We start from the raw sequence: 25,857 nt of genomic DNA on the forward strand, positions 1-25,857 counted from the left end.
TAACTACACACTTCTGGAAGTTTTGTTATCTATTGCTGTCAAATAGTCACCTATTATGTTGTAACCCCAAAACTTGGTGGAGTAGCTCAGTTTGACATTTCTAGCTTAGATTCTTTTATAGGTTTACAATTAAGGTGCTAATAGGGTGCAGTCATCTGATGGTTGGCTCAGGCAACCTGCTTCCAGGGTGACTCTTTCAAGGCTGTTTCAGCCTGTTCTTTACTGGATATTAGTTTTAAGGGGCTCACTTTTTGGCTGCTCAAGGTTCTTCCTGGCAAGGTATTTGGTTTCCTCAGAGTGTGCCTGGAGGAAGACTTTTTACATAACCCTCATCTCAGAAAGGTTAGACTGTCACTTCTTCCTTATTCTATTAAAAGTGAAAATTAGGGGGCTGGGGAGATGGCTCAGCTGTTAAGTGCACTGGCAGCTCTTGCAGAGGACCTGGGTTTGGTTCCCAGCACCTGCCCCATGGTGAAGAGCAAACTTCCTTAACTCCTGTTCCAGGGGATCTGCTGCCCTCTTCTGACCTCTGAGGACATTGCACAACTGATGTACTTACGTGCAGACAAAACACTCATAACTCATAAAAATAACTTTTAAGTGAAAGTCACAGCCCATAGTTGGAGAACTTATTGCTGTCATTTGAAGGAGGATATAACCAAGGATTTCTGATCTTCAGTGCTTCCCAAAGTTCCCAGTTATATCTGATTTCTGCTTCCAAGTTGGATAAACATACCTTCAAGAATCAGTCAAAACATCTTGGGCTGGAGAGATGGCTCAGCAGTTGAGTGCTGACCCTGGTTTGATTCCCAGCACCCACATGGTGGCTACAAACCGTCCTTAACTCCAGTTTGAGGGGAATCCAAAGCCCTCTTCTGGCCTTGGTGGTGTTGCATGACACGGGTGCACTCACATACAAACATGCACTCACATACATACACATAAAAATAAAATATTAAAAAATCTGCCGAAATAGCTCCTGGAAATGGGCAAGGTACTTGGCTTTCCCATGCAATAAGCCTACCGAGAGAGCATTATTTAGAATTCAGAGTTTATAAATGATCAGAAATCCCCACTACTAGGATATGTTTTCCTAAACTGTGACCTTATGGAAACCAAGAAAAAGATTACCCACAAACAAAAGGCTTATATCACATAGGGCACATAAGTACCCCCAGGTAAGTGTAACTGTCATCCATTTTGTGGTAAACCACCACAGAGCTTAGTTTCTGACACTTGCTCACAGATGCTCAATTTGGGCAGGGTTGAGCAAGCCTAACTCTGCTTCCACTATGGTGTGCCTGGGGTAGTTTTCATGTGGCTGCATTCAGCTGGGGAGCTCTACTGAAATAGAATGTCCCGTGTGGCCCACCTTACCCCTATAATCCTTTTGTTAGCCTGGCCAGAACAGCTGATGATTCAGTTGGTAGGGTGCTTTCTAGCACTCCGGAAGCTCTGGGTTGGCTCCCCAGTGCCATATAAATTAGGTGTGGTTGTGCATGCCTGTAATTCTATCCTGGATGCAGGAGGATCAGAAATTCAAAGTCATTTTCGACTATGTAGAAAATTGGAGGCCAGCCTGGGATACATGAGATCCTATCTCAAATAAATTAATCACTGTAATATAAATCATGACTCATTGTTCCATACACTTTCCTTTAGAGATGCGTTCTCATTGTGTAGTAAAGCTAGTGCTGAAATCTGAGCTTGGGGGATCCTGCCTTAGCCTCCTGAGTAGCCTGAATTGTAGGCATGTACCATAGTACAAACTTATGAACACATTTATCACCCGATCCCAAACCAAAGCTTCCAGGAGAAAACGATTTGTCAGTCTGTGGTGTTAAGAATAATGACCAGAGTCAGTGAGGGAACTTCAATTTTCTGCAGCTGATATATTTTGAGAAAAATTAATGGGATGGAAATAGCTGTTTCCGGTCATTTGCTCCCCATGTCCTTGCATAATTTAGAGTGAGGGGAAACTGCATGTGCCTGCCTGCTTTTCAGGTGGGACTCTTGGCTTCTCCTGGCTTTAGAAGCAGATTGGACGTTCCAAATTCTCTACAGCCAACAGTAATTATGATAATTTGAGGAACTAAGTCCTAATCAGTTAGCTCAGGCTCTTCAACTTCAGTGCGTGTTATTTCCCACGTAAAAGAGAAGCGTGCTAAACGAGAGTGGTGGGCAAGCTACTTTGAGGCTTACATGGTGAGGGAACTTTTTTTCACATTGGAGCATCGAACTTCTTTCTGTTGCTTTTGCTGTTTTGCTCTACTTTTTTCTCCTGTGCTGGGGACCACATTCCGGGCCTTGCACAAGCACCACACCACTAAGCAACACTCCTCACCACAAGTCCTCTTTTTCAGTCTTGATCACCACTGTCTTTTTTCCCTATAGGTCAACACTATAGTTCGTCTTTGTTTGGACCTTTTTCATCTCACCATTCTCTTAACGACTCACACCTTGTTTTTCATTTTACAATCTTGTACACATCCTACAGTCATTTATTTGATAAATCTTATTGGCCCTGATATCAAAGGATGTGCTAGGTGATGAATCCGGAGACACACCTGGCTTTTAGCTGGAGTTAAGGACAGCTGTTACCTGCCCTCTGGGTGCTGAGAACCGAACCCAAGTCCTCTGTAAGAGCAGCCGCTGAGCCATCTCTACAGTCTCGGAACCTCAGTTTTGTAGTAAAGCCCACAATGATTCGCAACCACATTACACACTGGAGCTGGCCAGTTTCACTACCCAAGCTAAAACTACCCAACTAGACATTTCCGGAGGAGGAACCAAGGTCAGAAATGGCATTTCCGGGATGTTTCCTAGCGCCCATTTCCGCCCGCCTAGGATAAACTTCGAAAAAAACATCCATTCGTATGTGAAATTTTTTTTTTTGTCAAAATTCAGAGCTTTTACAATGGGGGAAAAAAAGTTTTTTAAATCTCAGGGGCTGGAGGTAAAAAAATAAAACTACGAGCAAACAAGAAAACAAACAGAAACCACCACTTGGTGGTTGCCGTGACAACCAAATAACGCAACCTATCACCGTGCGGTAAAGCCTCCAGGCCCGGCCATTGAGGAGCGCTCACCGTGCGTGCGGCTGTCCAATGGGGCGCGAGCGGCGCGGTATTTGAATCCTACTCCGGGCCCGGCGCGGATCCGCGGCGAAGCCGAGTGTAGCCCAACGGCGCAGCGCTCGTCCCTGCGTTCCGTCTGCCAAGTCCCGGGCCCGGCGCTGCTGCCTCCCCGGGCCTCATGGCGCTGCTGCGACGCCCGACGGTGAGTGCGCCCGGGCCCCGGCGGCTTGCGCCGCCTCCCTCACTGCGGCAGCCCGAGGCCTTACCGGTTTCCCCGCCGGCCGTAGGCCTCCGCCGGCGGGAGACGCTCACGGAAGTCCCGGGGAGGCGGCTCTGACTGCTCGGTCCCTGGACAACTGTCCAGTGGCAGGGGCTCGGGATCTCCCGCCCCTGACCCTCCGAGTCTTCCCTGGCTCGGGGTGGGGTGGGGAGGACTGGGAGGAACTAGGAGTTCGGTTTCTTATTTTTTAAATACAAAGTAAGCATCGCCGCATTTCAGATTTTTCTCATTTTTGCTTAGTGTGTTTTCCATTCAGGTCTGCATCTCCTTTTTAACAAAACAAAACCCCGAAGAGTCATAGAAAAAGTACATTTAACTTGTCTTGCAGTCGGAGAGAGGAAGATCCAGATTCCTTATCTTTGCAAGAATCAAAGTATTATTGGCTTTTCCAAGTTTTCCTTGTGAGCTTGAATTGTGCTCGGATCCGCTTTCCCTTTGTTGAAAACACAGCTGACGTCCATTGTCCTGACTACCGGGCTCCTTAAAAGCTGCCCATTTGCCTCCCACATGAATTTAAACTTAGTCACATTACCAGGCTTCAAGGCATAAAGCATAAAACTTTCAAGCATTTCTTAAAAATTGGCAGTTGATGTTGGAAAAAAAGTTGAACAGTGTGACTTTTGAGATCAGAATCCTAAATACATCCAGGGTTCATGTTTTCTTATAGATCTAAGACTAACAAGGAACTTTTCTCTAATTGATCTTATCAAGTTAATATTTACACTCTTTCTATTCGGTGGGGTTTCTATTGTTTTGGTTTTGCTTTGTGATTAGTCAACTTAAACCCTCTGTTGGGAGTTTTCTTAGAAGTAGGACCCCCATTCTCAAGAGAAAAGAGAAATTAAAAGTTTTTTTTCCTCATTAAATATTTATCACTTTTACAACAAAGTAAACCTTTTGGTATGAATTGCTTTTCCTAGTAAATTTTTTGTTATATTCTAGATAAAGCCAGTTAAGGTCAACTGACATTTTTTTCTTTCTCATACAGTTTGAACCTCCCCAAATTTGATAGTTGAAACTATTTTCTACTCATGCTATTTTCATTCTGAATATCCTTAACAGTTTGCCTTGGGGGAGGGAGGGCAGTGTTTCTGAAAGATCATTGTTGGTGGAGCCATTTTTATATGTATGAGTGGATTGCCTGCATGTTTGTAAGTGCACCCATGTCCTGCAGTGCCTACGGAGGTCAGAAGAGGGTGTGGGATCCCCTGGAACTGGAGTTGGTGGACGGTTTTTAGCAGTCATGTGAATGATGGGAACCAAACCTGGGTCCTCTAGAAGAGCAGCTGGTGCTCTAACCACTGAACCATTGCTCCAGCTCTCAGGAGCCATTTCTTATTCCAGGAATGGAATAATCAAGGCTAGTGTAGGTTTACAACAACCTCACCCATCATTAACTATTGATATCATAGCTCTTTAAATTTACATTATGTATATACTCTGTAAAGAGAAGTTTTAACTAAACAATATATTTTTCTTCTGTGTAGTCCTGGCTGGCATCCAGCTCACAGAGATCCACTTGCCTCTGTCCCTGGAGGGCTGGGTTTAAAGGTGTGACTTTGATATTTCTGAAAACTAATCATTTAGTTGTGAAACTTTGCCATTCTGAACATGCAAAATAGTTTAAGAATAGAGGGAGAATCTCAATTACATAAGTAAGATGAGTGGGTGATTTGCCGAATTTAGAGTGATAGCAAAATCAGCATTTTTTAGATCTCCTAAAAATGTCTCTTTATCCTTTCTAGCAGTAGATTTAAGCATATTCACTTTTCCAAAGTAGTTCTAAATTTGAATCTCTGATGTAGATAAGTATTTTACGCAGTGTCAATGTTTTACCCTGGTTGTTGTTGTTGTTGTTATTGTTGTTAGTAGTGGTGTTTGTTCTTTCTTTAGGTGTCCAGTGATTTGGAGAATATTGACACAGGAATTAATCCTAAAGCTAAGAGCCATGTAACAGTCCGGCGGGCAGTTTTAGAAGAAATTGGAAATAAAGTCAGAACTAAAACAGCTCAAGTAGCTAAGGTAACAATGGCAAGGTGACATGTGCAAGAGAGGCCGATTCTGTGGAGCGCCGGTTCTGTGGAGCGCTGGTAGCTACACTGGCTGTCTTGCCCTGCTCACGTTTCTTTTTCCTTGTAGAAAGCTCAGAACACCAAAGTACCAGTTCAACCCACCAAAGCAACAAATGTCAATAAACAACTGAAACCTACGGCTTCTGTGAAACCAGTCCAGATGGAAATGTTGGCTCCAAAGGTAGGATGTTCTGAGCTTTAAGCACACACACTGGAATAACCTGATTTTAGCCGGTCTGCAGGGTCCTTTGCATTGCAGCCACCGAAGAACATTCACAGCTGGACCTCTGCTTTGAAGCGACAGTGCAGGAGATGAATGTATATGCTTCTGTTTTTAGTTTGCATTCCTTAATGTAATGTTATAGCATTGAATTAATTTTAGATTGCCTTAGTGATCCCACAGTGAAGTTTGGTGGGTTTTATTAAAATACTGTACATATGACCATCCTTAAAACTGGCAGTCCACAGTTCTGAGTCTGAAACTCATGTAAGTATAAGATAATACCACAATTCTGTGTTGGTAAAGTGTGGTCTCTGTGACTGGAAGCTCAACTGGCAATAGAATGATAAGGGGCTCACTGGCTTATGCATTTTCCACCAAGTTCAATTTCGTGCGTGTTCTCATTCATTACATAATAAGTACGAGCTAGGCATTGTTGTGATAAGAAATATCAACCACTTCACTCTTTCTAGCTTAATATATTTATAATATATCTATATGCTTGAAACTTCAAAATGAAGCATTAGATAAATTTGAGAAACATTTATATTGAGCTCTTCTGTACTTATCCAGCTGTGTTGAGGCTTCTAAAGACATATGTCTCAGAAGACATATCTAGAAAGAACATATGTTCCTGGAAACAACATTAGTAATCTTAGGGAGTGTCATTAGATAACTTTGGGTGCTGTGTGCCTGTCAGATGATTGGGGAGTCCTCAGGGCTAGGCTAACTTTGTCCTTCAGTGATGAGTCATGTGTGTGTGTGTGTGTGTGTGTGTGTGTGTAGGTCAGGGAACAACCTAAGATTCTGTTCCTCAGGTGCCATCTACGTTTTTTTTTTTTAAGACTTATTTTTATTTCATAAGTGTTTTGCCTGCATATATGTATACATGTGCACGCATTACCCACAAAGGTTTAGAAGAGGGTGTCTGATCCCCTGGAATTGTAGGTAGAGACAGCTGTGAGCTGCCATTTGGATACTGGGAACCTAACCCAGGTCTTCTGTAATAATCTTAACCTCTGAGCCGTCTCTGCAGCCCCTCACTTTAATTTTTTGAGACAGGGTCTCTCACTGGCCTGGATTTGGCCACTGAGCCCTGCCAGTCCCTGACTGTCCATAACTGGGATTCCAAACATGTGCTACCCCTCCTAGCTTTTTTCTGACTTGTGTTCTGGGGATCAGACTGAGGTCCACGTGTTTACAAGCCACCTTCCTACCCTTCCATGGTAATACTTCAGGATAGAAAGAACTTGATAGAACCTTAGGGATCAAGGCAGCAACAAGAATCAAGGCACAGAAATGGAAACAGGCCTGTAGATTATCATGTTTGTTTTTTTGGTCTTTTTGAGACACGGTCTCCCTGTAGCCCCAGCTGTCCTGGAACTTACTATGTAGACCAGGCTGGTCTTGAACTCACAGAGATACACCTGCCTCTGCCTCCCAAGAGCTGGGATTAAAGGTGTGCGCCACCACGCCCGGCCAATAATCATGTCTTCTAATCAAGAAGTCTACCTGCCTACAGAGTCAGTGACTTGTCTGAGGAAGCAAAGGTAAGACTGGGAAGAAGGCTGCAGTTGGATTTATAGATCTTGGGATCTAGATTTGTCCCCCTGGCAAGTGAGGAAACTAAAAGGTTTTGAGGAGCAGTGAGAGCAATATTTAGTGTTGCAGTTGTCCAAGCAGGAGCTGAGGAAGGCCTGAACTCTCCCCATGTCCCCCAGGCACGCACTTACCACATCCCAGTATCTATATAAAGTGCTAAGAAATAACATGGAATGTGTCAGGACTTACCAGAACTCTGTTCGGGGACATTATCCTATACTGAGAAAAAATATGTCACATGCATAGCTTGTAGAAGAGTGAAAATGTTTTGTTCCTGGGTACTAAAAACAAATTAACAAAAACATAGGAAAGTCAGGACAGGGAGAGGGGTTTGACTTGAGGTTTGTTGAGGTCACAGGGAAGTCCACCTAAAGGTGCAATTGGGAATATCCCCCACAACAGACAGGACTTAGGAGCAAAGACTCAATATGACTTTAGTGACATGAAACCTGAACTAAACAGAATTTCAGCCCTTGATCTCTGGTCCTCTGTGCAGGACCAGAGTATGTGGTGACTGTTTGAATGTGGTTCTCCCACATCGCAGAGGGCAGTTGGGCAGTATATTTCAGATGTTTATTCTCCATACTCAGCCCGGCTTCACAGTTTATCTAAAGTAAATGGTGAGAGGGATAGCCAAGGTCTATTTATAGTGCTGTGATGAATCTTTCTCCCTTTTTTCTTTTTCTTGAAGACAGGATCTCATGTAACCCAGGCTGGCCTCAAACTATATATAGCCTAGGGTGACCCTGGACTTATGATCCTCCTGCCTTTACCTTCCTAGTTCTGGGATTACAGGTATGCACTACCCTTCCTAGTTTGTGCTGTTGGGGATCAAACCCAGGGCCTGATGTATGTTTGGCAAGCATTCTACCAACTGAGCCCCATCTGCAGCCTACTCAAGCTTTCTCTTGAAAATTGCATTTGCGTATGTGTGTGAGGGCACATGTGGAGGTCAGAGGACAACTTGTGGGAGTTGCTTCTTTCCTTTCCCCCAGGTGGGTCCTGGGAATCAAACTGAAGTTGTCAGACTTGGCAGCAAGTGTATTTACCTATTGAGCCATCTCTCTGGCCCTCTCTTTTTTCAAGGTAGAGTCTCACATTTTAACTCAGGCTGGCCTCAAACTCAAAGGAGTCCTCCTGCCCTCACCTCCCCAGTGCCAGGATTGTAGGCATGTGCTACTGCCGTGCCAGCCAAGGAGTATCTCCTGTGTGACAGAAAAACAGCCTCAACTGCAAGGTTTGTTAAATGTAGTTCATGAAATACTGTGCATCCATAAAGATGAATTAGTCCAGCATTTAAAGATGTCAAAATATTTGTGATTTTATGGGGGAAAATCAGATTAACACAGTATATACAGTGCAAAATCAGATTTGCTCTTAAAAGTATACACTTATATGCAAAATATTGCTGGTAGTTTTATTTTTGAGCATTTATTTTCATTCTCCTAAAAGTTCCAGGCTTTGGGGGCAAGCAATGTAGCTCAGTTGGTAGAGTGCTTGCCTAGCATTCATGAAGCCCTAGGTTTGAGGCCCAGCACTGCATAAACTGGACGTGGTGGGACATACCTGCAATCCTAGCATTGGGCTGGTAGAGGCAGGGAGATCAAAGTTCAAGGTCATTTTTGGTTATATAGCAAGTTTGAGGCTAACCTGGTATACATGACTATATGTATATATATCTCCAGTGGGAGCTGGAGAGATGGCTCAGTGGTTAAGAGCACTGGCTATTCTTGCAGAGGACCTGGTTTCTGTTCCCAGCACCCACATGGTGGCTAAGAACCATCCACAACTCCAGTTCTGGGTGATCTGATACCCTCTTCTGACCTCCACGGGCATTGCATGACATGGGTGCACTTATATACATGCAGATGATACACTCATACACATAAAATAAAAATAATAAATATAAAAATAAAAGCAAAAAAGCCCTCAGACTTTCACTGTAGGTATAAAACTGAATCAAAGGAGAAGAAAGGCAGCTGTCTGTTATTTTGCAAGACTGAAGGGTATTTCAGCTGTAAGAGGCCCTGGGTTCAATCCTCAACATTGAAAACAAAAATCAAAAAGAAAGGAAAAGCTCTGCTTTCCTGTGACCTTAAAAGCTACTCCTTCATGGATTTCCTTTATTCTGTACCTGACTTGTTTTTCTCTGCCTCCTCACAAAATTGAGGTTGGTCTGTTTCAGACGAAATGTTATGGGCTGGGAACTCAGTCCATATAAAAATCACTTTTGGGGAATAGAGATGACTCAGTGGTTAAGAGTACATACTGCTTTTTCAGAGGACCCAGCTTTAGTTCCCAGCACCTACATAGTGGCGCACAGCCAGTGGTTAACTCCAGTTCCAGGGGATCTAATGTCCTCTTCTGGCTTCTGCAGGTACTGCAAACACATACATGCATGCAGGCAGGCAGGCATAGCATTCATACATTAAAAACAAATCTTTGAATCTTAAATCACTTTTGGTTAAAAGATATGCTGGATGTTCTTTTAGAAGTCACCAAGGATTAAAGAATAGTTACTTCCAAATCACATCCACTTGTCTCAGAACCATAGTGGAGTCCCCACTCTCACAGGGACCCTCTATGAGTCTGGCTCTTGGTTTTGCTTTATCACTTGCAATCTCTGCTGCCCCTTTGCAGCCAGTTTCTAGAGTTATACACATGCCAGGTGAGCATATGGGTTCTAGTGGGAATTCTTGTGTCCATGGAGGCAGATGTTCTGGAATTCTTGTCCTAGAAGGCAAGCTTCTTGCTCTGTAGCAGATGAGGCAACTGAGTCCCAAATGGCCCTGGCTGGGACTTAGAAGAATTGCAGGTATTCACCCCAGTTATCACCCTACCTTTTGGGGAGTAAAGAGTATAAATTAGTGGCTACTGGGGCCTTGATAAACACTGAGTAGTATGAAAGGAAGAAGGGTATTTGCACAGGGTAAGCAAGGTCCACTAGGTAGCTCCTAGTCAGATTGAGAAGACCTGGGTTCCATCCCCAGCATCATAGAATCCAGGTGGGGTGGTGCATTGGGGAAGTGGGGGCAGGGGGGATCAGGAACTGAAGGTCTTGGAGTCTAAGGTCATCCCAAGCTACATGAGAATCTGTCTCAAAAGAAAAAAATTGCAACTGAAAAGAAAATAAGCATAGCCGTTCACATGTTTTATGGAAGGATAAACTTTTATTTTTAAATTTCATAAACAGTAGAACAACAAAGCAATACAGAAGCACACAGCACAGAGACCAGAAGTTGAGCTCATAGTCACTGCCTCGCCGTTTAAAGTGTATTGCATTCCTGAAGCTGATGATGGTAACCCACTCTGCCTCTGCCTGTGTATGCAGGGGCACTTGTAACAAGTCATCAACTACCTGCCCACAGTCAGAGTCCTTCTTGGCATCCTTCCTTGTTTACCCTAAATATCGTAAATTGCTGGGTGTGGTGGTACAGGCCTGGAGCCCAGCACTAAGAAGGCTGAGGCAGGAGGATTCCAAGTTCAAGGACAGTGTGGGCTACTTAGTTCTTGGCAAGTCTGGTGCTACATTAGCAAGACCCTGTGTCAGAAAACAAAACACGAAAACACGTACGTGAACCATTATATCAAAATTTTAACACTTACATTTTGCATCATCTTGACAGTTTTAATGTCAAAAAACTTGAGTAGCCTCCCTCACTCCCAGTCTTCTACCTTTTCAAATAGGAGTGTCTTACGTTTAGTCAAATGGCACATCTTTAGTTCCTGATTGAATGTCTCAGTTGTCTCCAACAGCCCATAGACTTATTCATTACTCTAGTTTGAAGTTTTTATTTGTATACAACTTAGGTTGTTGTTATTATTTGGTCTTTTTGGGTCTCCCTGTAGTCCCAGCTGGCCTGGAACTTGCTATGTAGACCAGGCTGGCCTTGATCTCATGGAGCTCCACCTTCCTCTGCCTCCTGAAATCTGGGATTAAAGGCATGTGGTACCATGCCTGGCTAAATACTGTTTTTAATCATCAATTTAAATTTTTGCTTTTTTTTTTGGTCTTTTTGAAATAGGGTCTCCCTGTAGCCCCAGCTCCTAAAGTTTATTTTATGTGTATGAATGTTCATGCCTGCATGTATGTAAGTACACCTGTGTCATGCAGTGCCTGTGGAGAATTGGATTTCCTAGAACTGGACTTACATAGAACTGTTAGCTGCCATGTGGGTACTGGGATTTGAACCCAGGCCTTCTGCAAGCACAACTAGTTCTAACTAAATTATGTTGGAGTCCAAATTGTGTGGTTTCAAGTGTTCTAAGAGCCAGAACCAGTATCCTTGTCTTATCCCCATGGCTCAGGTGTGCTTCTCAACAGGGCACAGATAAGCATTCTGAACCACTGAGATGACTCATGACACACAGGACAACTCTCATGACAACTCTCACTCCTAAAACTCGACCCCAGCTACTGCCTGCCTTTATGGGGATGGCTTGGTAATGCTTACCCTTAAAAAAGCTCATCTTGGCAAAAGCTGCCTATGCTGATCAAAATCCATGCCTGAATCTAGTTAGTCTTGCTGAGTTCCTCCAGTGGCTGTGGCTGGCTAGTCCTCTCTGCCTTATCTAGACCATGTTCCCATCCCCAGTCACCTTTGCTCCCAGGCTGGTCTTTGTTTGCTACCTGTCCTCTGCTTCTTCGACTTATTTTCCTGCTGCATTGGCATCTTCCTCCTGGCCTTCCCCTCTGTCAGGGTACCACATAGTTCTCTTACTTATTCTAGTCCCCTGAGGTTTACAAATTCAGAATAAATGGCAAGCATACCTGCTAACCTATCACTTCCTTCTTACTAGCTTAAGAGGCCAGTGCATGCTTTGAACCTACCCTCCATCCTCTTGTTTCTTCCTCTACGACTAGAAATTATTAATCTTCAATGTAAACTGAAATTGTTTAATTGGTATGGATTTTGTTTTCTTTTTTAAATATTTTTATTTTCTGTGTATGAGTATATTGCCTTCATTGTGTGTAAGTGCACCAGTTTTGTGCAACGCCCAGGGAAGTCAGAAGAAGGCATTGGGTTCCCCTGGAACTGGAATTATGGGCGGTTATTAGTCACCATGTGCTAGGAATTGAACCCGGGTCCTCTGCAAGAGCAGCCAGTGCTCTTAACCACTGAGCCATCTCTCCAGCCCTGATTCTTTGATTTTTTCTTTTGTTTTGTTTTGAGGCAGGGTCTCACTCTTACCCATGCTGGCCTCCAACTCATAGCCATCCTCCTATCTCAGTCTCCCAAATACTGAGACAACAGGTATGAGCCACCACATCAGTTTTGTCATCCATTTTATTGTATAAGCTTTTCTGTTCAATTATATTTTATTCCATTATTACATACTCTTTATAGACGGGAAGTCCTGTTAGGTTTTACTTTGAAAAGTGCCTCTTATTCTTTTTTAACTGATGGCTTTTTTTGTTTTTTTTTTTAAATTTTATGTGTATGCATGTATTGCCTGCATGTAGGTTAAGTGCACCCATGTCGTGCAATGCCCATGGAGGTCAGAAGAGGCTGTCAGATCCCCTGGGACTGGAGTTACAGACAGTTGTTAGCTGCCATGTGGGTGCTGGGATTTGAACCGGGGTCTTCTGCGGGAACAACCAGTGTTCTCAACCGCTGAGCCATCTCTCCAGCCCCAGTCAACTGATGGTTTATTTATGCTTCATTATTAAATATTTGTTTTAAGTGTATAAATTTTTAATTTGTGTGATTTCTATAAATAACTACTCAGTCAGTGTGAGTAAAATACAGAGCCTTATCCTTGCTAAGTCTTTGCTTCCTCCTCCTACTTTATTCATAGAGTGGAATGTGCTTTTCTGCTTCTAGTTGCCAGTTTCTTAATTTAGAATGAATTAGGGGAACAGAAGAAAACACTTGCAGAAGAGGCCACCACTGAAGTGGTTCCTGTAATCCCAGAACACAGGTGTTCAAACCGCTGTCATTTATTGAGTGCCTACTGTGTGAGGGTCACTGTGGATGTGAACAAAGTTGAGTAAATGAATGTAAGCCTACACAGCCGTAGACAGAAAATAACACACAGTATGTAGAGCAAAGTGTGTGGTATTACTTAGTAGATTCTATGGGAAAATTCAGTAACAATAGTGCTTCACTTCATTGGCACAGGATCCTTCTCCTACCCCGGAGGATGTCTCCATGAAGGAAGAGAACCTTTGCCAAGCTTTCTCTGATGCTTTGCTCTGCAAAATTGAGGATATTGATAACGAAGACTGGGAGAACCCTCAGCTCTGCAGTGACTATGTCAAGGACATCTACCAGTATCTAAGGCAGCTTGAGGTGGGCAGGCATTCAGGTTTGGGTTGCATAAGTAGCTTAGAACTCAGGACCTGGGAAGGAAATGAGCTCTACTTGTTAACCTATAAATCTCACCAATAGGTTTTGCAGTCCATCAGCCCACATTTCTTAGATGGGAGAGATATAAATGGACGAATGCGTGCCATCCTGGTGGACTGGCTGGTCCAAGTCCACTCCAAGTTTAGGCTTCTGCAGGAGACTCTGTACATGTGCATTGCCATCATGGACCGGTTCTTACAGGTGAGTGCAGCCAGAGTGGGGCACCAGTGGCTCTGTAAACATTGCTTTGATGCTGCTGAGATGGAAAGCTAAGCTGGGCTCCTCTGAAGGAAAAGACTAGAAGCCAAGCTGCCAGATGATTTCAGTTGCTAAAGTGGAGAGTGGACCAAAGGTATCAAGAGTTGATGCTGCTACCAGCTCAGGGCAATACTGTTAGCCTACAAGAAACAGCCAAAGGAAGGACACACTCAGTATTCCTCACCTGGAGTGCTTGATACCAGAATCTTTTATTTTATTCATAAACATAATGAAAATATGGGCCATAAGTATAAACCTGAGGTCATCGTGTTTGATATGTACCTTCCATTGCTAGCCTGAAGGTAATTTTACACACTAATTTTAGCACACTTATGTTTTGACTGCAACTTACACCTGGGACAGGTGTAGCATTTTTCACATTTGGTGTCGTGTCAACATTCAAAACATTTTTGGATTTTGGAGCATTTCAGGTTTGGGTATTTTGGGTTTTGGATATGCAGCGTGTCCTGCACAGCCACTATCATTTATCAGAGGAAGCAGACCATCAAGTGGTGTAAAAGCCAGTCCTCTTGCCTTTGGATGCTGGTGTTTCAGCCCTGCCTGCACCATTTCCAAGGTCTGGTGCTCCTGATCATTCATTTTCCTTGTCTAGAAAATGAGGAGCTGGGCAAGAGGATCTTGGTCTCCAACTAGCTGTGGCAATAAATCACAGAAATATGAAAGAGGGGGCAGAGTTGTAAAAATAAAGACCAGGGGTAAGCATGTGGAGCTGAGACTCTGGAATGTGAGCAGGAGAAAGTGAGCTGAGAGCAGCAGCCAGCTTTGAAATCCTGATCAGCTGCTAATGCACAAGACATTAAACAGAGGAGAAGCCAGATGTATCCCTCCACTAAAAAACCACGGGGCTGGAGAGATAGCTCTGTTAAAAGCACTGGTTGCTCTTGCAGAAGACCTGGGTTCAAATCCCAGAACCCAAATGGCAACTAAGAACAGTCTATAACTTCAGTTCTAGGGGATCCAATGCCCTCTTCTGTCCTCCAAGGGCACTGCACAGTACAGGTGCACTTACATGCAGGCATAACACTCATACACATAAAATAAAAATAAATAAAAATATTCACTGCTGGGGATTGACCCCAGGGGCCTTGAGCATGCTGGGCAAGGGCTGAACCACTAAGCTTATTCACAAACCTGAAGTTTTGGGATAATAAACTGCTGGTGTGTTGTCCACCACAGGAACCTTGCAGATGAGGACTGATTAATTTAAATGTTATCATTCTGGGGCTGAAGAGATGGCTCAGTAGTTAAGAACACTGGTTGTTCTTGCAGAAGACCCGGGTTCGAATCCCAGCTCCCACATGGCAGCTAACAATTGTCTGTGACTCCAGTCCCAGGGGATCCAACAGCCTCTTCTGTCCTCCACGGGCACTGCACGACACGGGTGCACTTACCTACATGCAGGCAATACACGCATACACATAAAATAAAAATAACAAATAAAAATGTTAGCTAAAATTTAAAAAAAAAATAATGTTAGCATTCTGCCCCCAGTGTATATTAATTATTACTTATGATAATGGCCCAGGGGCACATTAGAATCTTAAGTAGTAGATCCTGTGATTCAGTCTAAAATCCTCACTAGGCAAGAAAGGGCAGTAGTAGTTTCTGTAGACTTTCAGGATTGAAGGCTGAAGCAAGAAGAGCAGAGTCCCAGTTTAAAAAGAAAAACTTAAAAAAAGATTATGGGCAGGAGGGAATACACAGTTCACAGTGCACTTTGGAGATTGGAGGACAACTTATGGGAGTTGGTTCTCTCTCTCCACCATATGGATTCCAGGTTTTAAACTCAGGTCATCAGGCTTGGTGGCAAGTACCTTTGCCCTAGAGCCAACTTGCTGCCCCTCCCTACCTCTTTTTTTTCTTAAGGAAATTTAAAGCACACACTTAAACACTACACTGAAAGTTTTTCCCTAACTCTGAATCATTGATTTTTTTTAAAAAAAATTTAAATATTTTTGTGTGTTTTATAATTTTTTCTTTAATTGAGGGGTTTTTCAAGCTGGTTAATGGGTGTACTTCTGGTGAGGATTAGGGAAAGATTTTGACGAGCCATTCAATTCTGTTTTTAACTCGGCTTCATCTCTGTTCAAACCAAACCATACTACGTGCAGGTTATGGCTGCTGCACTCAGGTCAGCAGAGTAAGAGTAACCCACAGAGCTCGCTTGTCAGGTTTGGATTCCTCCCTACTCCAAAACTCAGTGATGTTTGGTCTTACTTGAATCTCTTGTCCAGTCATCCTTTTGTAACTGACAATAAAAATATGTCCTTTACAGGGTTTCTTTGAGGACCAAATGAGGTAGGATGTTGGACTCTCAGCACTGGGACTGACTTGGTCACTCTAGTCGCAGCAGTATGCTTTGTGATGGTTCGCCACACAGGTCTCCTGTGCTCTGCAGGGGGCCACCATCTAGTCAACAGGGCTTGGTTTCTTCAAGCTTTCCACCCAGAACCCTACCCTATTCCAATCTTGTCTTTGCCTTTGGATGCATTTGTTTTCAATTAGGTCCAGCCAGTCTGTCGGAAGAAGCTTCAGCTGGTAGGGATCACAGCTTTGCTCTTGGCTTCCAAATATGAGGAGATGTTTTCTCCAAATATCGAAGACTTCGTTTATATCACAGACAACGCTTATACCAGTTCCCAAATCCGAGAAATGGAGACTCTAATTTTGAAAGAGCTGAAATTTGAGTTGGGCCGACCTTTGCCACTACACTTCTTAAGGCGAGCTTCAAAAGCCGGGGAGGTGAGTGCCTCCAACTGGGTAAGGAATTTGACTTTTGCTTGATCTTGCTCTTAAACATGACCTAATTAAGGGAAAGCTTCCTTTAGGCAGGTTTTGATGCTGAACTCTGGACTTCATAAAAGGCCTCAGGTTCTATGGCACACAGTGGGGCAGGGTAGTTCTTGAGAAGGGTGGGAATGCCTAGACCTGGTCCCAGAGTTTGTGGAGATGAACACAACTCTGCTCCCTGTCCCTGGCTGTTCTAGGTTGATGTGGAGCAGCACACGTTAGCCAAGTATCTGATGGAATTGACTCTAATCGACTATGACATGGTGCATTATCACCCTTCTCATGTAGCAGCAGCCGCTTCCTGCCTGTCTCAGAAGGTGCTGGGCCAAGGGAAATGGGTGAGTGATGGATTTAAGAAAAGATGAGGCTGAATTCTAAGTCCTCACAGTGTGAAAGGCTATAGTATTTTCACAACACTGCTCTTGAAGTAATGGTTAAAAGGTCAAAGACTTAGCTGGGCATGGTGGCGCATGCCTTTAGTCCCAGCACTCGGGAGGCAGAGGCAGGCGGATCACTGTGAGTTCAAGGCCAGCCTGGTCTACATAGTGAGTTCAGGTCAGCTGTGACTACAGGGAGACCCTACCTCAAAAAGACAAAAACAAACAAAAAAGGTCAAAGACCTAAAAGCAAGCAGCTAGGATCAGTTCAGACAGACTCATATACTGAGTATGCCACATTCCACAGATGGAGAGGTGGAACAAGGAAGGCCAAGCTCTCATAGGCCAGAATCATTGGACGTTTGGTTAGGTGAAGCCAGTAGTCAGGCAAGGCCAAAGCCAAGGCCTGATTTAGCCCATAAGATAGAAATCACCTGGGTGCGATGGCGCATGCCTATTATCCTGGCACTTGGAAAGCTGAGGCTGGAGGACTGAGAATTTGAGGCCAATGTGTGCTAGCTACATAGTGAGTTTAAGGCCACCCTGGGCTATATAGTGAGACCTTGCCTCATCAAAACAGCAAGAAAGAAAAAAGAAAATAGAAGGAGCCCACTTTTGGATTTAGACGAGTAGCTAAAGATGCCAGCACCTGCTCCTGTCTCTCACCTAAAAGGCAGACAGACTAAAGGAGCTGATGTGTGCAGTGTGAGTCTCGGGCTACATTATTGTATAGGAGTCGGTTCTAGAATACTGCTAAGCAGCGCTGTAGTTGGCAGATTGGAAAGCCTTATCACATCCAGGAAGTGGAAGTTGGCTCATGACAGCTCCCAGGGGCGATTGCAGGGGGAATAGGAGAAGACTTAGAGGCAGCCCTCCCCCAAGCTGCCGCCTTCCTCCTGTAGAAGGATCACAACACTTTCTGCCAGCGTAAGTCAGCTACAAGCAAAGCCTTGGCCTTTGGGGTCTGTCTGTATGTGCTGGTCACCAGGACAGTGTGGTGGAGCCATTCCCCACATACCACACAGGTGTGTTTACCTTAGAAAGAGTGTGTACATCCAATATGTTTATGTAACCAGAAAGTTAATGGAAAAGGATACTATGGAGTTCTGTGGGCACAGGATAGAAGATTGAGTCACAGGACTCATATAATAGAAAGTTGTTTTTTGACTCTGTGAGAGAGAGAGACAGAGACAGAGACAGAGACAGACAGAATGTTTCACTATGGCCCAGGCTGTCAAGGGCACCCTGGGCTATATAGTGAGACCTTGCCTCAAGGTCCTTCTGCCTTAGCCTCTCCCAAGTGCCCAGAGTACAGGGATATGCCACTGTCTGACCTTTCTCGACTTTTGAACAATATAATTTAAAAGTTTTATCTTTTTTTTTTTTTAACTCAAGGACCTTTTGCCTTAGCCTCTCCCAAGTGCCCAGAGTACAGGGATATGCCACTGTCTGACCTTTCTCGACTTTTGAACAATATAATTTAAAAATTTTATCTTTTTTTTTGGTCTTGAGACAGGGTCTCCCTGTAGCCCCAGTTGGCCTGGAAGTTGCTATGTAGACCAGGCTGGCCTTGAACTCACAGAGATCTGCCTGCCTCTTGCGTCTCTGAGTGGTGCGATTAAAATGTGTCCCACCACACCCGCCTAGAAAATTTTTTTAAAACTACATTTTTTTATTTTGTGTGTATACCACAGCACCCATGTGGAGGTCAGAGGACAGGTTGTGGTATTGGGTTTTCTTCTGCCACCATGTGGGTTCCTAAGATTGAAGTCTGGATCAAATTCAGGTCATCAGGCTTGGCAGCAAGCCAAGGACCTTTACCTGCTGGCCCTAGAACAGTGTAAATGTTCTAAGCAAATGATGGGGTTCTATGGAAATAAAGAATGTAACTATCAAATTGGGTCAAAACCACAAAAATTCACATAACCTGAGGATAACATTCTGACTGTATCCTTAGCAGGATGTGCTGTTAGACTGAACAGTGATAAATAGTAATAATATATCCATAGCAGGCTTACCATTCACAATAATGTGTTCTGAAACTTATGTATATTATAGGATAAAGCGAATATATTCACTTTTTTGTTTTTTTGAAACAGACTCTTGCTTTGTAGCCTTGGCTGACCTGGAATTTGCTATTTAGACCAGGCTGGTCTGGAACTTGGATATCTGCTTGCCTCTGCTTCCTGAGTGGTAGAGTTAAAGCTGTGCACCACCATACCTGGCTTCACACTCATGGTTTTGTGGGGTTTTTGGTCTTTTTTTGAGACAGGGTCTCCGTGTAGCCCCAGCTGTCTGGGAATTCACTATGTAGACCAGGCTGGCCTTGAACTCACAGAGATCCGCCTGCCTCTGCCTCCCGAGTGCTGGGATTAAAGGCATGTGCCACCATGCCCAGCTCACACTCATGTTTTTAGGGTCTGAATTTTCACTATGTGAAGAAAGAAGTAAAATATTAACAATGAAAATTCCTAGAATGTTAGATCTGGTTTGGAACTATTAGTAAATTCATAGTAAAAAGGCTTGGGGACAATGAGAGCTCAGCAGTGCATATGCTAGAGTCCACAGAGGCAAGTGCAGGAGCTCCAGCTCATTAGAGAAACCTGGTCTGGGGCCATGTTGGGCAGGATGTGATGATGCTGACAGAGAGCAAGTGAGGCTTGCGTGGCTAGGCGTGGTGGCACATGCCTTTAATCCCAGCACTTGGGAGGCAGAGGCAGGTAGATCTCTGAGTTCAAGGCCAGCCTGATCTACATAGTGAGTTCCAAGCCAGCTAGGGCTACAGAGAGAGACCCTGTCTCAAAAGGAAAAAAAAAAAAAAAAAAAAAGCCAACAGGATAGGCTGGAGAGATGACTCAGTGGTTAAGAATACTGTTTTTGCAGAAGACCCAGGTTTGAATCCCAGCTCCCACATGGCAGCTAACAACTGTCCGTAACTCCAGTTCCAGGGGATCTGACAGCCTCTTCTGTCCTCCGCGGGCATTACACAACATGGGTGCACTTACCTACATGTAGGCAAGACATGCATACACATAAAATAAATAAAAAGGCTGAGAACTAATTTGATTGAATGGGCTGTCTGAATACATGAGAGCATTAAGAAAAAAAAGTATTGAGAACCAGGTGGAGTAGCCCACAGCGCTAATCCTCGCACTGGAAACTAAGGCAGGAAGATCGCTTCAGCTTAGCAAGTTGAGACCAGCCCCTGTGTGGCAAGACGAGATTCATCACAAAGAAGGAAAGGCTGGAGAGAAGCAGTTGAGTTGAATACTGCCTTTGCAGGGGAACCTGAATTTAGTGCCTGGCACCCATGTTGGGCAGCTCATAATCGCCTGTAACTCCAGCTCCAGGGGATCTGATGCCTCTTCTGGACTCCTGGCACCTGTACCCATGTGTACATATCCACACCTGTGCGCATACATACACATAATTAAAAATAATAGAAGTAAGGCTGGAGAGCTGGCACAGCCATTAAAGTCTCAGGCTCACAACAAAAAAGAAGTCAATCTTTAAAAAAAAAGAATGACTATAGTAAAAGGGAGTGCTCCATGGACCTACAAGTTTATGATGTTAGAAAGGGAAGATCCTTTTTTTAAATTTATTTATTTTTCTAATCTTTTTGAGACAGGGTCTCTCTGTAATCCCAGCTGACCTGAACTTACTATGTAGACCAGGCTGGCCTTGAACTCACAGAGATCCACCTGCCTCTGCCTCCTGATTGCTGGGACTAAAGGCGTGCACCACCGCGCCTGGCTTCCTTTTTTATTTTTAATTTTGTTTTTTAATTTTATGTGTATGAGTGTAATGCCTGCATGTAGGTGGGTGCACCTGTGTAGTGCAATGTCCATGGAGGTCAGGAGAAGGCATCCAATCCCCTGACACTGGAGTTACAGATGGTTGTTAGCCACCATGTGGGTGCTGGGAACTGAACCTAGGTCCTCTGCAAGAGCAGCCAGTGCTCTACCGCTGAACCATCTCTTCAGTCTGTTTAATTTTAAGTTATTGTTTGCTGTTATATTGAGCTACATCTCTGTTCCCTCCCCCTTAAAATCAGAGTAACAGCTAATTAAAACTGTTTGAAGAGTCAGTCTTGCTGTGTTGCTCATGTGTTCTCAGACTCCTGGGCTCATGGAACCGCATGATTTATCCTTGCAAGTAGCTGGAACTTCAGCACACACCACTCTGTGGCTTAAAACCCACCATTGTTAAGTCCTAAAGGAGCAAGGATCAGAAATGAATGTGAAAATCATTAGATGAACTAATTTGAGAGAACACGGTTCATGAGGTCTCAAAATAGTATTCCACAGACAGTTCTGATCCTGAAGTAAAGCAGAGCCTTTGTGGTGGTGTTCTAGGGGCTACCAGCTGATCACAGTGATTATCCCAGTGCCACCAGCAGCAGTGGCCCCAGCTGACGTGCTGTGCTTTCTGTGCATTAAGAATGTGTGTCACTACATAATGGGGATATAGCTCAGCAGAGTGTTCTAGCACATTAGAAGCCCTAGATTTGATCCCCAGCACCTCATAAATCTTTTGTGCATGCCTAAAATCCCAGCACCCAGGTCATTTTTGGCTAGCAAGTTCAAGGTCAGCATAGGATACATGAGACCCTACATAAAATATTTTTTTTTAAAAAAAAAAGATGTATTATCAACAGGTTTGAGACAGATTCAGTTACAAAAGACAGAATAAGAGGCATTCTAAAACTAACTTGCCTGTATGCTTCTAAAGCTAAGAAAATAGAGGTTGTTTAAAAGATGAAAGATATAGTAATATAATTGTACTGCATGAACCTTAATTAGAATCTGGATCTAAATCTTTAAAAGACATTTTAAAAATAATTGGAGAAATGTGAGTACTGATGCTATATTAGCTGGCGTTACAGACTTAATGTTTGTTCGAGAACAGTGCCGTGGGTGAGTAGGACAGGTTGGTCCTGAAACAGCAGTTGCCAGGTGTGGTCACACATGCCTGTGGTCCCAGCACTAGGGAGGGTCAGCTGTTATAGTTCATTCAGCCACAGCTACCACATTTAAGGCCTGTATGAGACTGCCCCCCCCATATATTCTTTTTCTTAAAATTTTAAAAAAATTTTTATTTTCTGTGTATGAGTGTGATGTCTGCATGTGTGTAAATGTACCTGTGTCAGGCAGTGCTCTTGGAGGACAAAAGAGGGCACTGGATCCCTTAGAACTGGAGTTAGGGATGGTTGTTAGCCGCCATGTGGATGCTGGGATACCAACCTCAGCCCCAACATGCAGTGCCTGTGGAGGTCACGAGAGGGCATTGGATCCACTGGAACTGTAGTTATGAACGGTTGTAACTGCCATGCAGGTGCTGGGAGTTGAACCCAGGTCCTCTGCAAGAGCAGCCAGTGCTCTTAACTGCTGAGCCATATCTCTAGCCCCATAAATTTGAAAGTTTTGAAATTTAAAAATCTGAAGCAAAAAAGTCACCAATCGCAATGCCTCATTTTGGCTAAATTACTGTTAAATATGCTTTGTAGGACTCTAATCCTGTTAGCGTTCAGCCTCCTCATGCTCTGAGCATTGGTTTTACACTAAGTAGTAATATGTATTTCGGTATTTTCCTGCTGTTCTTTCCTCAAACTATTTTACTGTTAAGATGAAGCTGTGAATTACTTGTTATGCTGTGCACATGAAAGGGCTTGGTTAGTGTGTAGAATATTGCCTCTCTCTCTTCATACATACTGAGTCTGATTAGCTATCAGCAGCTAGTTTTCTGCTTAAATTCTTTTGGGGGAAAGGTCAGAAGGTGGGATGTGGTTGCTTCTATGAGTTCTCTGTTCTTTGATGAGAACCCTGGATAGTCTTGGTTCTTCTGGGTTTGGTAGATTGCTGCCTATAGGACAGCTACTTTTTGTTATTTTTGATTGTTTTGATACAGGCCTTGGTTGGCCTGGAAATTATTGTAGACCAGACTGACCTGGCTCTCACAGAGATCCTTCTGCTTTTGCCTCCTAAGTGCTGAGATTAAAGGCGTGTGCCACCATGTCCAGCTGGCTATAACTAAGCCAGACATGGTGGCGCACGCCTTTAATCCCAGCACCCAGGAGGTAGAGGCAGGCAGATTGCTGAGTTTGAGGCCAGCCTGGTCTACATAGTGAGTACCAGGTCAGCTGAGGGTACAGGGAGACCCTGTCTCAAAAAGACAAAAAAATTATTTTATGGATATATGTGTATTACCTGCATGTAAGTGCACCTGTGTTGTGCAATGACCGGGAAGGTCAGAAGAGGGTGTCAGATTCCTCTGCAATTGGAGTTATGGACAGTTGTTAGCTGCCATGTTGGTGCTGGGAATTGAACCCAGGTCTTCTGCAAGAGCAGCCAGTGCTCTTAACTGCTGAGCCATCTCTCCAGCCCCAAAGATATTTCAACATAAGCTTAAGCATGAGTGTCAAGAGAAAAAAATTTTGAGTGTGTGTGTCTGTGTGTCTGTGTGTGTCTGTGTCTGAAGGACAACCTTGGTGTCATCCTCAGAATCACATCTATCTTTTTGAGACAGGGTCTCTCATTGGCCTGGAGTTCACCAATTAGGGTAGCTTAGCCAAGTGAGCCCTAGGGATCCTCCTGTCTCTGCCTCCCACCCAGTTCTGGGATTACACGTTTGCTTTCATGCCCAGCATTTTTACATGGCTTCTGGGAGTCAAAGTCAGGGTCCTGGTGCTTGCAAGGCCAGTACTTCACTGACTGAGCCAGTCCCTCAGCCCACACAGCTGCTTCCTAATGAGCAACACAGCAGCTGTGCTGCCCTGGTGGAGTGGTGGGAGGGAGGAAGCATGGAAGAGGGCACTGTTCAGTGTGGTCTGGTTTTCAGGCTGCCTTGTTTTCCTTCTCCTTCCAGCATGGGGTGGAAGTATCCTTGGCAGCTTTGTTCCTTAAAGCCACACCTGGGCGGCTGCTTTCAAATGCAATGATCTGTTAGCATTAAGAGCCTATTACTGTCTTAAGTTAGTCCTGTCTCAGGGCCACAACCATTCTGTGTTTGCTGGCTGCTCTAGCTCTTCGGGTGCTGTGGAAGTGGTTAGACTATCATTGGGTTTCACATGGTAAGAATTTTCTCACAGCTTTTTGTTTTGTTTTGTTTTTGTATTCTGGTGGTGGGTTTTGAACCCAGGGCCTCACCCATACTGGTTAGGTGCTATCTATATCTTACAGAACTCTATCTCCAGCTGTCTTTCTGTATTTTATTTGTGAGCCAGGATCTCACTGAGGTGCTCAGGCAGGCCTTAGGCCTCCCTGGTAGCTGGAATTGCAGGTCTGCACCACCTAGCCTGGCACCCTCACACATTTTACAGTGTTGTCAGCGTGTGTAAGATGCACTCCTCTGAAGAGATGGAGGCTTTCTCTTGCTCTTCAGTCACACTTCCCTTCTGTTCACCTTGTGTTTCAGAATTTAAAGCAGCAGTATTACACGGGCTACACAGAAAAGGAAGTACTGGAAGTCATGCAGCACATGGCCAAAAACGTGGTGAAAGTCAATGAAAACCTGACAAAATTCATCGTAAGTCCTGGTGCTTAAACCCTGGAAAGCATGAGATTATGGGCTTTGTGTGTATTTACATTTACATATGCGTGCGTTACTGCTCATGCAGAAGTCTTATTTTAGCATAGCTGATTTTCTCATACAGCAAAGGATGGAGCATACTGATAAACCCTGAAAGCAGACTTTCTTTGAAACTGATAGGTTAACCTTAACTAGCTGTGCCCAGTGTATGGCCGTCTGGCCAGCGCATGTGCACCCCATTCCCCAACCAGGGTCCTGAATAGGGTACTCAGGGTAAGCAGAGAAGGCTGCTTCTGGTGGGGTTGTGAGGAGGGCCTGTCCTGGTGGCTGGAGGTAGGTGTGGAGGCTGCGCATTTAGGTGATGCTATTTGGGACCTGCCTCAGGTCTTTTGAAGGGCACTTAGTGAGCAAGCATGGAGCTGGGCAGGGGGAAGAGACTCATTGAGGAGCTTCCTGTGGTGGGTGTCTGTCAGGAAGCCGCCTGGGAGGAAGAGTCTTAGTCTGTGCCTGTGAGACACAAAGTATCAGAGCTTCCTGAAGGCCTGGTCCTAAAGCAAGGTGTTGGTATCACAGAGAAGCCGTGTGTCTTCACAGCATGGTGTGCTTGCTCACACGCAGTTTCAGTGTGACTGCATGCTGTGGAAGCTCGTGGCTTTCATTTCCAGTGGCATTGTCTGGGACCTGCAAAGCACTAGTTGCCACTCGCTTTCATTGCAAGTTCTTGCTGCCGGTCCTGATGGCACTCATGTTTGACAGAGTCCTCACCCCCATCTCCCATAACTCAGGAGAGAAAGCCTGTTCCTCAGACCTTGGAATTGTTTCTCTCCTGTGGCCTGTGTGCCCAGCAGGACTGGAGGGAGGTGGCCCTGTGCAGTAAGTTCTAAGGCAGAGTGTCCTGGCCAACTTCAGTGACTGTGTGTCATCATCTGGAGATGGTAGCTATAGCCCTTTGATACCTGTGAGTTAGTCTGAGTATGAGGTGGAGGTCCTGACCTGCCTAATCCCACATGCCTTCTGCAGGCCGTCAAGAATAAGTATGCCAGCAGCAAACTCCTGAAGATCAGCACAATCCCTCAGCTGAACTCCAAAGCCATCAAAGACCTTGCCTCCCCTTTGATGGGTAGGACCTAGGCAGCCTGGCTCCTTCCTGCACTTTTTCTTGCTGTCTTGGAACTCCTTGATTTTGTACATATTCCTCTAGTCTATTTAGCAAAACCTCTTCTCAGACTAATTTTCTAAATGTGTATTGAGGAAAAATAAAGCTATTGATTTTCTTAAAGGTA

At 44.3% G+C, this 25,857-nt stretch overlaps 1 protein-coding gene across 1 annotated transcript; it reads left to right on the forward strand.

Moving 5' to 3' along the window:
• The first annotated feature begins 3,066 nt into the window (after positions 1-3,066).
• On the forward strand, positions 3,067-25,857 carry Ccnb2 (cyclin B2). The gene is made up of 9 exons (XM_008836872.2): positions 3,067-3,279; positions 5,251-5,379; positions 5,497-5,610; positions 13,374-13,544; positions 13,644-13,802; positions 16,386-16,622; positions 16,868-17,008; positions 24,461-24,571; positions 25,595-25,857. The coding sequence occupies exons 1-9, from the start codon at positions 3,256-3,258 to the stop codon at positions 25,703-25,705; spliced, it is 1,197 nt and encodes a 398-aa protein (XP_008835094.1). The 5' UTR covers positions 3,067-3,255; the 3' UTR covers positions 25,706-25,857.

This window comes from Nannospalax galili, unplaced genomic scaffold (genome assembly GCF_000622305.1).
Source record: "Nannospalax galili isolate Female #2095 unplaced genomic scaffold, S.galili_v1.0 scaffold117, whole genome shotgun sequence".
In the NCBI taxonomy this organism is placed as follows: Eukaryota; Metazoa; Chordata; class Mammalia; order Rodentia; family Spalacidae; genus Nannospalax; species Nannospalax galili.

Excerpts from the sequence above, each read along its gene's own strand:
- Ccnb2 (XM_008836872.2), top strand. The coding sequence starts at position 3,256 with ATGGCGCTGCTGCGACGCCCGACG. Across the intron at positions 5,380-5,496 it reads AAACAGCTCAAGTAGCTAAG|AAAGCTCAGAACACCAAAGT; the intron begins GTAACAATGGCA and ends TTTTCCTTGTAG. Across the intron at positions 5,611-13,373 it reads TGGAAATGTTGGCTCCAAAG|GATCCTTCTCCTACCCCGGA; the intron begins GTAGGATGTTCT and ends TCATTGGCACAG.